Genomic DNA, 12,868 nt, shown 5'->3' with positions numbered 1-12,868 from the left:
TAGCTGGTGTGATTAGCATCGAGAGATGATCTTATGGAAAGTTCCCCATGCCGATCTCTAGATATGGTGAAGGGTGTGTGATGATGTGGGATATTTTAACTCCAAATCAAATTAGGACTGGTTTTATATTTCTGTTTGCATATTAGATGCAGGTTAGGGTAGGATCAAATTTTCTCTCTGTGGAAAAGAATGTGTGTAATACTCAAAAAAGTTTGTGTGTTTTAACGTGTGTGTGTCTGGGTAGCGTGTGTATAAATGTATCGATACATACACAGGTCCAAGAGCTCGATGTTTGCAAGCACACATGCTCATATGTGTACATGAAAATAATGAACATGCTCCTGAAAACTAAATTGTTCTGTTATTTTCAGTCTCTCCCATTCACTTTCAATGGTCGGCCATTGTGACCATTTTTGACCATGCCTACTCTCAAATAAATGAGGCCCACGATTAATCAGATGCAAACAGAAATATAAAACCAGTCCTAATTGAAAGAGAACAAGTTGACAAAAAGATTGAATCCAAGATTGGGTGAAAATATGGTATAATGAGTGATTTATAAGCTATTTTTTATAGGCCGGTCATTTTTGACCGGGAACACCCCAAGTGTGACTATGTGCCATATTTTTTACAAAACAAAAGTTTCAAAAAAAAAATCCTGGTGAAAATTTTAAGTTGACTAGTGTGATCAACAATACCAATTTTTTTCAGATTTTATTTAATATTTCCAAAATTATTCAATTTTTTTTTAAAAATGACTCAAAAAATGAAATGCCTACTCTCAAATAAATGAAGCCTATGATTATTCAGATGCAAATCAAAATATAAAACCAGTCCTAATTGAAAGAGAACATGTTGACAAAAAGATTAAATCCAAGATTGGGTGAAAATATGGTATAATGAGTGATTTATAAGCTATTTTTTATAGGCCGGTCATTTTTGACCGGGAACACCACAAGTGTAACAAGGTAACAAAACCCCCACAAAAAAATAAGAAAATTTTCAAAAAAAAAATAGATTTAGTTATACCGTTTGGGAACAAAGTCACTAAGTTTCAGTCCAAAGCGATAACATTAAATAGTATTTTCGGGAAAAAGAAAATCTTCTCCGGGTCAAATTGACCCGAACACCACGATACCACGCAACACAAGTCATCTCAGTCGATCAGAGGTTTTCTCATATGAAAGTAGCACAAAGAGTCTTCAGATTATCAAATATGAGCATTAGATCATCGCCTGGCAGACTATAGGGCCGCGTCATCAGAAAGTGCGCGAACCAACTAGCTGGTGTTTTTACGGACATTTTCAATTGGTCCCTCTCCTTGTCTGTAGTCCCCACATGCTTCAAAACGTCCATCATCGTACCTGTACCGAAGCAAACCAACATCACCTGCTTAAATGACTGGCGCCCTGTTGCTCTGACCCCCATCATCAGTAAATGCTTTGAGAGACTAGTCAGAGATTACATCTGCTCTGTTCTACCTTCCTCACTGGACCCACTGCAGTTTGCATACCGCAATAACCGCTCCACTGATGATGCTATTGCATCTACAATACACACTGCTCTCTCCCACCTGGAAAAGAGGAACACATATGTGAGAATGCTATTTGTAGACTACAGCTCAGCATTCAATACCATAGTGCCCTCCTTGCTTGATGTGAAACTCCGGGCTCTGGGCTTAAACAGCTTGCTGTGCAGCTGGATCCTGGACTTCCTGTCAAACAGACGCCAGGTGGTTAGAATAGGCAGCAACATCTCCTCATCACTGACCCTCAACACTGGAGCCCCACAGGGCTGTGTTCTCAGCCCACTCTTGTACTCCTTGTACACATATGACTGCGTGGCAACTCACAGCTCTAATTCCATCATCAAGTTTGCTGATGATACTACGGTCGTAGGTCTGATCACCGACAACGATGAAACGGCCTACAGAGAGGAGGTGCTCACTCTGACGCACTGGTGTGAGAGGAACAACCTCTCCCTCAACATCAGCAAAACCAAGGAGCTAGTGGTCGACTTCAGGAAGAACGACAGAGAACACAGCCCCATCACCATCAATGGAGCACCGGTGGAGAGAGTCAGCAGCTTCAAGTTCCTTGGTGTCCACATCACAGAGGAACTCACATGGTCCGTCCACACTGAGGCCGTCGTGAAGAAGGCTCATCAGCGCCTCTTCTTCCTGAGACGGCTGAGGAAGTTTGGAATGAACCGCCACATCCTCACACAGTTCTACACCAGCACCGTCGAGAGCATCCTGACTGGCTGCATCACTGCCTGGTATGGCAATACTACCAGCCGTAACCGCAAAGCCTTGCGAAGGGTGGTGCGCACTGCCAGCCGTATCATCGGAGGTGAGCTTCCCTCCCTCCAGGATATTTATGCCAGGCGGTGTGTGAAGAAAGCTCGGAGGATCATCAGAGACTCTAGCCACCCGAGCCATGGGCTGCTCTCACTGCTACCCTCAGGCCGGCGGTACCGCAGCATCAGGACACACACCAGCCGACTCCATGACAGCTTCTTCCCACAAGCAATTAGATTTCTAAACTCTTGATCCCTCATGATCAATAACCATAAACATTCTAACTGTCAACACAGCACAACATAACCTACTGCATTTACATAATATATATATATATATATATATATATATATATATATATATATATATTTGCACCTTACGAGTATCTATTCTATGTATAATTACCTCTTTTTGTATTTTTGTATACTGTTGTATATTGTAAATTGTTGTATATTGTATATTGTTGTATATTGTAAACTGTTGTATATTGTACATTGTATATTATTTATTGTTCTGTTAGTGTATATGGTACTGTGAGTAATTGTGCGCACATTAGATGTGTAATCTATGTAATCTGATGTTTGCTGTAATTGTTTTCGTCACATCGTGTCATACTGCTATGTTGCTCGGAACTGCACCTAAGAATTTCACCCACTGTTGCACTTGTGTATATGGTTGTGTGACAATAAAAGGATTTGATTTGATTGATTGATATAGTATGACTGAGCACAAGATTATCACATGCTTCTCTCTATGGTCACACACACACAGTTAGCTAGATCTAATGGCAGAGTGAGAAGCATAGTTGAATAAAATGGCTATATTATACTTAAATCATTTATATTATGATTAATACAATTCTCCCACATTAACTCAACAGTTCACGGGACAGATAAGCGAATGCATGGACGATGACTTCACCGTTTCTTATCGTGTTTGTTCTCGATCTGTTCTACCCGGTGCCTTTCATTGCGTACGCAAGAGATACCGACTACAAAAACACCAGAAGCAATGTTGTTTTTATACATTTTCCTTTAATGATATTTTGCAGTTTTTAAACAGACATTTTTAAAACTCAACTTCCAGAAAAAAAAGAGCAGAAACAGAAGCTGGTGTCCAGTGAGACACGTGAGGTTCATCATGTCGGAAGCAGAACGTCAACCTCAAAACACAAAACACACAAGTGAAGAGTGCATGTGTGTTTGTGCAAATGAACCCAGCGGATTTCCTCATTTGCATACACACACATTAACTGATTAAATCATAATCAAACCAAAGAAGGCATGATGAAACTAAACAAGCATCATATTATGGCAGTAAACAGTCTGCGAGTGTAAATAAGAGACATCATCAAAACACACACGACACAATCAGAAGATTGTCCAGAAGTGTTAAATGCTAAAATGCTCCAGTGAGGGATTTCATGTCTAAAGGTAATCTTGCATAACCCCGCCCACCTGTGACATCACTGAACACAAGAACAGTCCCCGCATTGCTGGTTTGCTCTGATGGAATACAGTGGGAATCTCCAGTGAGTGGAAATCTCAAGTAGGAATCCCTAGTGAGAATTCTCAGTGGGAATCTAAAGTGGGAATCTACAGTGGATATATCCAGTGAGAATCTCCAGTGAGACTTTCCAGTGGGAATCTCCAGTGAGACTTTCCAGTGGGAATATACAGTGAGACTCTACGGTGGGAATCTCTATTGAGAATCTCCACTGGGAATCTCCAGTGGGAATCTCTATTGGGAATCTCCATTGGGAAACTCCAGTGGGAATCTCTATTGGGAATCTCTATTGGGAATCTCCAGTAACACTCTCCAGTGGGAATCTTCAATGACAATGCCACAGTGGGAATCTCTATTGGGAATCTCTGGTAACACTCTCCAGTGGGAATCTCTATTGGGAATCTCCAGTGGGAATATATATTGGGAATCTACAGTGGGAATCTTCAATGACAATTCCACAGAGGGAATCTCCAGTAACACCCTCCAGTGGGAATCTCTATTGGGAATCTCCAGTAACACCCTCCAGTGGAAATCTTCAATGACAATCCCACAGTGGGAATCTCTATTGGGAATTTTTGGTAACACTCTCCAGTGAGAATCTCTATTGGGAATCTACAGTGGGAATCTCTATTGGGAATCTACAGTGGGAATATCTATTGGGAATCTACAGTGGGAATATCTATTGGGAATCTCCAGTTGGAATCTCCACTGCAGCGTCACACAAGTGGGACCGTTTCAAATCTGCCACTTAAAATAACATCAAACCGGATCAAACTGTCTGTGGCCCAAAGGCACAGGAATCATATTCCAAACATTTAAAATATATATATTTCTGATTGAGTTCATTTATTTATTTAACCAGGAAGGTCCCGTTGAGATACAATATCTCTTCTACCAGGCAGTTTAAAGCATCCATCATCAGCATGTTCACTCGCAACTTGAAAAATGCTGAAAAACTCAAACTCACACAAATTGAATTTCACTCCACATGTCCATTTCATTGACCTTTGAACTCTAAACATCCCTTTCATCATCATTATCACTTTCATCGTCATCATCAGGGATTGACAGCTGTCAGTCATGAATGTAAACTCATTCCAGCCCTACACACTCTTTGTTCCTCACTGCTGCTCATCTCATTTCTTCCCTCTAGTCTGAACCGTTTCAGTGAATCAGTTTGTTAGGCTGGTTCGTTTCAATGAAAAGAAGTGTGTTTTCAGTTCAATATTTTCTGGTTTAATGTTCATTATTTGAGCTGTAAGCGTCTTAATGAGATGATCTAATGCTGCAGATGGACGAGTGTGATGTGATGAAGTCTTGTGCTGTTTAACAATTATCATCAGGCTAAGTTTAGTCCACTAAAGATAGTAAGTTTGGCTTAAAAAACTAATTTAATTGAAAAACTGTCAAAAAAAAAGAAAAACTATAGTGTGAGTTAAAATGATTCAAGCTGGTGTTGAACAGCAAATATATGAACACATACTGAAGGTGTTTGAGTGGTTCTGGTGTGAATCAGTCAGACGAGTCATGAATCAGTCAGATGAGTCATGAATCAGTCAGATGAGTCATGAATCAGTCAGACGAGTCATGAATCAGTCAGACGAGTCATGAATCAGTCAGACGAGTCATGAATCAGTCAGACGAGTCATGAATCAGTCAGACGAGTCATGAATCAGTCAGATGAGTCATGAATCAGTCAGACGAGTCATGAATCAGTCAGACGAGTCATGAATCAGTCAGATGAGTCATGAATCAGTCAGACGAGTCATGAATCAGTCAGATGAGTCATGAATCAGGCATCAGACGTTCCTCCTGCTGCATCTCAGATCTCTGTAAATCATCACTCTCTCACACACACACACACACACACACACACACACACACACACACACACACACACACACACACACACACACACACACACACACACACACACACACACACACACACACACACACACACACACACACACACACACACACACACACACACACTCTCATGGCGTTTCTGTCAGTGATCTCTGAGGTTATTAAGGCACATTGAGGCTGAATATACAAACGCCCAAAACTAGTGCAAATCTGATGCACAACCGATCCTGGGCAGAGTCATTTCTGAGAGGTACGTGACACTGAACACTAAACACAAACACACGCCCACACACAGACTGAGTGGTGACGTGTGCATTAACAGAGTTTGTGTTAGCTAGGCTCGGACCGCCCACACATGCATATTGCACTTAAAACCATGAGAGCCTTCCAAAAATCACAAGGTCTAATCTGATTGGATGAGCAACAGTCAGTGTGCACAAAACTCAAGATGACACAATGAAAGATAACCGTAAGGATATAGCAGCTACACCAGCTGACGAATACTGTATCCTTATAGTTATCACTCCGGCTGCGCTCCGTAACACACACTGGCTGCGTTTACATGCACAACTTCTGTTTCAGTCGGACTGAATTCATTCCTCTTGATGAATCTGAATGCAGTGTTTACATGAACACTGAACATGTGATCGGGTTGATGTGTGTGTTTATATGTCACACGCTTCACATCGGGATATATTTTTGACATGCGCACACTGCACGAATATACAGAGTTTCCTGATGTTTGCGCATAATAACTATTCTCCTACATTAGTTCCTTATTTGTAATAAACAGCAGACTTAATATTTATCCATAATTTGGAGATGATGAGCAATAATGATTGGAGATAATGATAGAATGATGAGACACTCGATAAACAGCTCGTTCCCGCGTCACACGTCATTACGCTATTTCTACATCATTACGCTATTTCTACATCATTACGCTATTTCTACATCATTACTCTATTTCTACATCATTACACTATTTCTACACCATTACGCTCTTTCTACGTCATTACGCTATTTCTACATCATTATGCTATTTCTACATCATTACGCTATTTCTACACCATTACGCTATTTCTACACCATTACACTATTTCTACACCATTACGCTCTTTCTACGTCATTACGCTATTTCTACACCATTACGCTCTTTCTACGCCATTACGCTATTTCTACATCATTACGCTATTTCTACACCATTACGCTATTTCTACACCATTACACTATTTCTACAACATTACGCTCTTTCTACGTCATTACGCTATTTCTACACCATTACGCTCTTTCTACGCCATTACGCTATTTCTACATCATTACGCTATTTCTACACCATTACGCTATTTCTACATCATTACACTATTTCTGCATCATTACGCTATTTCTACATCATTACGCTATTTCTGCATCATTACGCTATTTCTACACCATTACGCTCTTTCTACGCCATTACGCTATTTCTACACCATTACGCTATTTCTACATCATTACGCTATTTCTACATCATTACACTATTTCTACATCATTACGCTATTTCTACACCATTACGCTATTTCTACATCATTACCCTATTTCTACATCATTACGCTATTTCTACATCATTACGCTATTTCTACATCATTTCGCTATTTCTACGTCATTACGCTATTTCTACATCATTACGCTATTTCTACGTCATTACGTTATTTCTACGTCATTACACTATTTCTACATCATTACACTATTTCTACATCATTGCACATGCGCAGTCTTTCAGTTTCGGTTTTCAATCCGATCAAGTGTTCACATGTTCTCTGGATCGGATTAGAAAAGGAATAAACTGCTCCTTTCAATCGGATCGATTAAGGCGTTTACATGAAGCTTTCAGTCCGATTGAGCCGTCAATCCCATTACTAACGGATTATTTGGTTGCATGTAAACGCAGCCAGTGACGCTCTCTTCCTGTCCCTCAGTGGGCGGTTCTAGCCCAGAATAAACTCTTCCAACTGATAGTCTGACTACATGAGACTGTGTTAACTAACTTACTAACCCAGCAAAACAACACGCTAGTATTTCATGACATCGTCAGACTGGCGTTTCTTTACTCTTCAGGTCCGGGGCGCTGTACTGGCGTCTCATGCGCGGCGGGGTGACGTAGCCCTGCGGTTTTTGGTGTTTGCCGTGCGGTTGATCGGTGAGCGCGTGCGGTTGAGTCTGGGGGCGTTGGTGATTGATGTACCCCCCCTCCCTGCGTACGCAAGGGCCCGGCGACTGTTGCCGATAGCGACCGCGGTTGTTGTTGCTGTGGTGCCCGTTGGTATAATAACCCTGGTTGCCAGGTACGGTGGAGCCATCTAGCGAATTGCGCCTGTACCGCCATTGTTGTTGCTGAGGAACGTGATTGCCGTTGCCGTAGTTACCGTTGCTGTAGTGACGAGGTTGCCAGGGGCGACTGGGGGAAGGCGCGCGCATAATGACCGGCATTTGGAACGGAAGAGGAAGTAACGGCACGCCGGGGGCGGGGCCTCGTTCCTCGTCTGGCGCGACGGACACGTTCGGCCCCCAGGAGAGCCGGTGATGAGGGTTGCTCTTAAAGGGGAATTTCAGCTTGCAGTCCTGAGGGGGAATGAAGCGTCCCGTTCCGGGGAGGTGGACCACGCCCTCGCCACCCATAGTCCCGCCCCCGGCCCCGCCCCCGCGGCGCAGGCGCTTGGTGATTTGCTGCTGCTGCAGGTTGAGGAGGCGTGTCTGCTCCTGTTTGAGCCAGCGCATTCGGCCCCTCCTGAAGGCGGGGTCTTCCTCCATCAGCCGTGACACGCGCTGCTCTTTGGGAAGGAGCTCTAGAAGGCCACGCCCATCTTCCTCATCACCGTCTGCACTCAGATCCTCTGATTCATCATCGTCCTACACAAACACATACACAACTACTGAACACTGTGTGTGAATGCATGTGTGTGTCAGTAGCTGTTTCCATCACTCATTTTAAAGTATCGCATTTATAATGGCAGTGAATGGCCGTTTCTGTTTTGAAGTCCATAAAAGTGCATCTATCCATCATAAAGTGCATCTGTCCATCATAAAGTGCATCTATCCATCATAAAAGTGCATCTATCCATCATAAAGTGCATCTGTCCATCATAAAGTGCTTCTGTCTATCATAAAGTGCTTCTGTCTATCATAAAGTGCTCCACACGGGGTTAATAAAGGTCTTCTAAAGTGAAGCAATGCGTTTGTGTAAGAAAAATATCCATATTTAAAACTTTATCGACTAAAATAACTAGCTTCCGGCAAACGTTTCACGTTTGGATGAAAACCCAGCTAGTGTGTGTGTGTGTGTGTGTGTGTGTGTGTACCTGCACTGCTGGTATGATGCTCTCCATCTTCATCATTCGGTCTCTGAGGGCTTTGATCTCCTCGTCCTTCGTGTTGTTCTGCTCTTTGACCTCTTGTAAAATATCCGTCAGTTTGTCGATGTGAGCTTTCAGGTCGTACACGCCTCTCTCTCCGTCAGCTTGTGTGTAGGTGTCCTGGCGCCCGTCCCCGATGCCCACCGTGTCCCACACGTCCTGAGCCACGTCCCTCCACGCCTCCCGCTCCTCCTCCTCGTCCCGTCGCCCGCACGCGTGTAATACTCCTGTAACGGGGGATATTAATATTAATACACGGCCAAGCGATGCTTTTTCACCGTTGTTTTACCGCGAGAGCTTCCTCTACAAATGTACACACGCACGTTAGGGTGCATCAAAAAACACAATTCTTGAATTTTAATATGGCTGGGTGCTAAAAGTGTTCCAATATATGTAGAAACAACACATGCAAAATATTTTTCCAGTACATGATGATTTAGGGGTGCCACCACACATCTTTTTTTGTTGGATAAAGTAGTTAACAGTGCTCAATGGTTGCCATTAAGATCTGAGGTAAACAATACTACAGCTCAGGAAAACTGAGGTGATCTTTCTGTTTGAGGTGATCTTTCTGTGTTGGGTAAGTATTATTAAATATTACTATCATATCTGTAGTTGTGACCTAGCTTTCTTGGCCAGCATGAAGACTGACAGAGTGGCCACATTTGGTGTATTAGACAAAAAGGTGCAACTCAAGGTGAAGCCGCGAGAGGAGCGTCAAGATGCCGCAGCAGTCAGGGAGTCCCGCTATGAAAAGAAGCTGGAGGAGATGACGGCAATGTCCAGCTTGGAGTCGGAGAGTGATGAGGAGTGAGAGGAGGATACTAACACAGGCTATCAACCATCTGAGGGCGAACCATCCCACAAGCATAAGAAGACTGGAACAAACGTCTTCATTCCATATGTCATCCTTAGCCAACAAAGTGTCGTGTCACTGGCTACAAGGTTGAAGATGTCACCAATGCAACAGGCTGCCTTCACGAGTGGTCTTGTTGCAGAGTCAGGTAGTGAATTTACACATCTCTCTGCATCTTACGCAACAGCTGACAGAGCAAGACGCCAAGTGCTGGAGACAATCAGTGAGGAACAGCACAAGCATTGGGCACCACCTCCATTGTGTAGCCTACACTGGGACAGCAAGTTAACACCGATGCTCAGCAATGTGTGCCATTTCGAGGAGCGTCTTACAGTGGTGGTTGGAGATGCAGAGCGGCTGAAACTGCTTGGTGTCCCGGCGTATAAGAAGCAGACCAATGAGGCATGTGGAGTGATCATTGCCTGGTTGACATGTAAGTTGCTGCAGGACTGATTCTGCGCTGACCAGGTTGTCAACATGGCATTTGACACCACTGCGTCAAACACCGGCTATCTCACTGCAGCCTGCATTGCCTTACAGCTCTCACTGGGCCAACCACTGCTTTGGTCTGGGTGCCGGCACCACATTGGTGAGGTCCTCCTGAACCAGGTTTTCACAGACCTGAAGGTGGAGTCATCACGCTCGCCAGAGGTGACCTTGTTCACACGTCTGAGAGAGAAATGGAACCTGTTACAACCAAGAATCCAGCAGCCAATGGTCCCGCTACATTCCTGGCAACACCGAGCAACCACTACTGGGCAATTTATGTGCTGAACGTGTCAGGTGCTTAAAAGAAGTCACTGACCACAAGCGAGGTGACTACCATGAGTAGGTGCAGCTGTTTCTTGTGTTTCTGGATGCAGATGGTGAAGAGCAGACTGAAGTGACCTTCCAACGACCGGGAGCGCTCCACAAGGCACGATGGACGGCCAAGCTGCTCTATACTCTCAGACTGGCTTCTATGAAGCAGCACATCGCGTTGCTTCCCCAGGGCAAGATCACCACAAGGCAGCAGGTGCCGAAGATTCTGGCATTTGCCATTTTCATTACACACATTTATGCAAAGTAGTGGTTGAGCTGCGAGAAAGCTGTAGATGCTGCCTGGAATGACCTGACACTGTACCACCACCTGCAGGCATACAAGGCTGTAGATGAGGGCATTGCAGCATCAGCAATCAAGGCGCTGGAGAGATATCGCTGGTACCTGACAGGTGAGATGCTACCCCTGGCTCTCTTCAGCAGCAAGGTGCCCAATAATGACAAGCGTGCACTTGCCAGAGCGATCTTAGAGCACAAGCCCGCTGATCTCCCCATGCACGTCCCTGAGCAGCGCTTTGGCACTGAAAAAACCCAGCAGCCATATCACCCTGTAGCCCAAGACTGGTTGCCCACTGAAGCTAAGCAGGGCTGAGGCTGGTCAGTGTCTGGATGGGAGACCTCCTGAGAAAACCAGGTTGCTGCTGGAAGAGGTGTTAGTGAAGCCAGCAGGGGCGCTCACCCTGTGGTCTGTGTGGGTCCCAACGCCCCAGTAAAGTGACTAGGATACTATACTGTCAAAGAGCACCGTCCTTCGGATGAGACGCTAAGCCGAGGTCCTGACTCTCTGTGGTCATTAAAAATCCCAGGATGTCTTTCGAAAGAATAGGGGTGTAACCCCGGCATCCTGGCCGAATTTCCCCAGTGGCCTGTGTCCATCATGGCCTCCTAATCATTCCCATATATATATACTGATTGGCTTTATTACTCTGTCTCCTCTCCACCAGTAAGCTGGTGTGTGGTGGGCGTTCTGGTGCAATATGGCTGCCGTCGCATCATCCAGGTGGATGGTTGAGGAGATTTTCCTTTCCATGTAAAGTGCTATATAAATGTAATGAATTATTATCTATATGTGTGTCCGACCTCCGTCACTGCTGCACAAAATTCAGGGTAAGGCCACATGAACATGTTCCATTGACCTCCATTCATTTTGTCTATAGGACAAATGAATGGAGAATCTTGAAAGTTGAATTCTGAGAAATGCTTAAGTTGCCCAAAGGGCAAACAAACAACTTTTACTTTGATAACCCAATAGAATATGTTACTGTATAAAAGTTTACTGTACTCAACATTTCCAGGTCAACCTTTTGGCAATTAGACTAAAAATTGCACATTTTACGAAATTTCGCCAAAGTTCATGTGTTAGGTGGCACCCCTAAATCTCAATGGAATTCCTCAAAACTTTGCAAAAGTCATTTTTATGTTAATTGGAACAAAATGCAATGCCAGCCAAATTGATATTTTGAAATTAAAATTTCTCATTCAAATTTGATGCACCCTAACGCACGTATAACCAATCACACACACTGCAAAAAATGTTTTTCTTAGTATTTTTGTCGTTTAGTCCAAATATCCAACATTTCTTAAATCAAGATGCATTTACTAGATGAGTAAAATGACATAATGTTTTCTAGGGAATTAATCAAAATTAAGTGAGTTATCTGCAAATAGGGAAAGAAAAATAATGTTTTTATTTGAATTAATATTATTTTTCTGACCCCTTTGGTAGGTAATGCTTTTTTTGCGTCAAAAAAAGCGTCAATTTTTGCTTTGGACGCGCGAATGGATTCAAAACGTTCAAGCGTCCAACTAGACGTGAATTTGGCACTCTATTCGCGATTGGTGTGAACGCAGCATAACAAACCACTCATTAATGAAAAGATTATTTATTCAGCTTCCAGATGATGTATAATCTCAATTTAAAAAAAAAAACTATATATATCAAGCATAAATAAATCGGAAGCCGCTGTAGTGCGCGTGCGTTCAACGTACCGTACATGCGGCTCAGCTCCTTCATCTTCCCCACGGCGAGCGCCTCCATCTCACGCCGCGAGTGCCTGAAGTCTGCGAGCGCCACCTCGTAGCAGATCTCCTTCACCGCCTGCAGCTTCAGCTCGCTCAGCGTCACGCGCGC

The 12,868-nt window shown here is 43.7% G+C and overlaps 1 protein-coding gene across 5 annotated transcripts in view; it reads right to left on the bottom strand.

Annotated features, from left to right (window-relative positions):
* Positions 1-3,313: 3,313 nt before the first annotated feature.
* The window catches only part of LOC143738748 (kinesin-like protein KIF1C), a 65,737-nt gene continuing 56,182 nt past the window's right edge, over positions 3,314-12,868 (bottom strand). The window contains exons 22-25 of one of the 5 annotated variants that reach the window (XR_013203995.1): positions 12,727-12,868; positions 9,009-9,289; positions 4,179-8,559; positions 3,314-3,957 (exon numbers count right to left, since the gene is read on the bottom strand). The exon at positions 12,727-12,868 is cut by the window's right edge and continues 105 nt beyond it. Coding sequence is in view for 1 of the 5 variants with exons in the window: in XM_077230784.1 (XP_077086899.1) it covers positions 7,741-8,559; positions 9,009-9,289; positions 12,727-12,868 (1,242 nt within the window). In the remaining 4 variants the exon portion in view is untranslated. Of the gene's footprint in view, positions 8,560-9,008; positions 9,290-12,726 lie in introns of all 5 variants that reach the window. The other 4 variants (XR_013203992.1, XR_013203993.1, XR_013203994.1 and 1 more) reach the window with 4 other exon arrangements.

The sequence above is a fragment of the Siphateles boraxobius genome, unplaced genomic scaffold (genome assembly GCF_051911475.1).
Source record: "Siphateles boraxobius isolate OS27281-9 unplaced genomic scaffold, OSU_SipBor_1 150, whole genome shotgun sequence".
Classification (NCBI taxonomy): Eukaryota; Metazoa; Chordata; class Actinopteri; order Cypriniformes; family Leuciscidae; genus Siphateles; species Siphateles boraxobius.
Note: the sequence above shows the minus strand (reverse complement) of the source record. Positions and strands in the feature narration are given on the sequence as shown.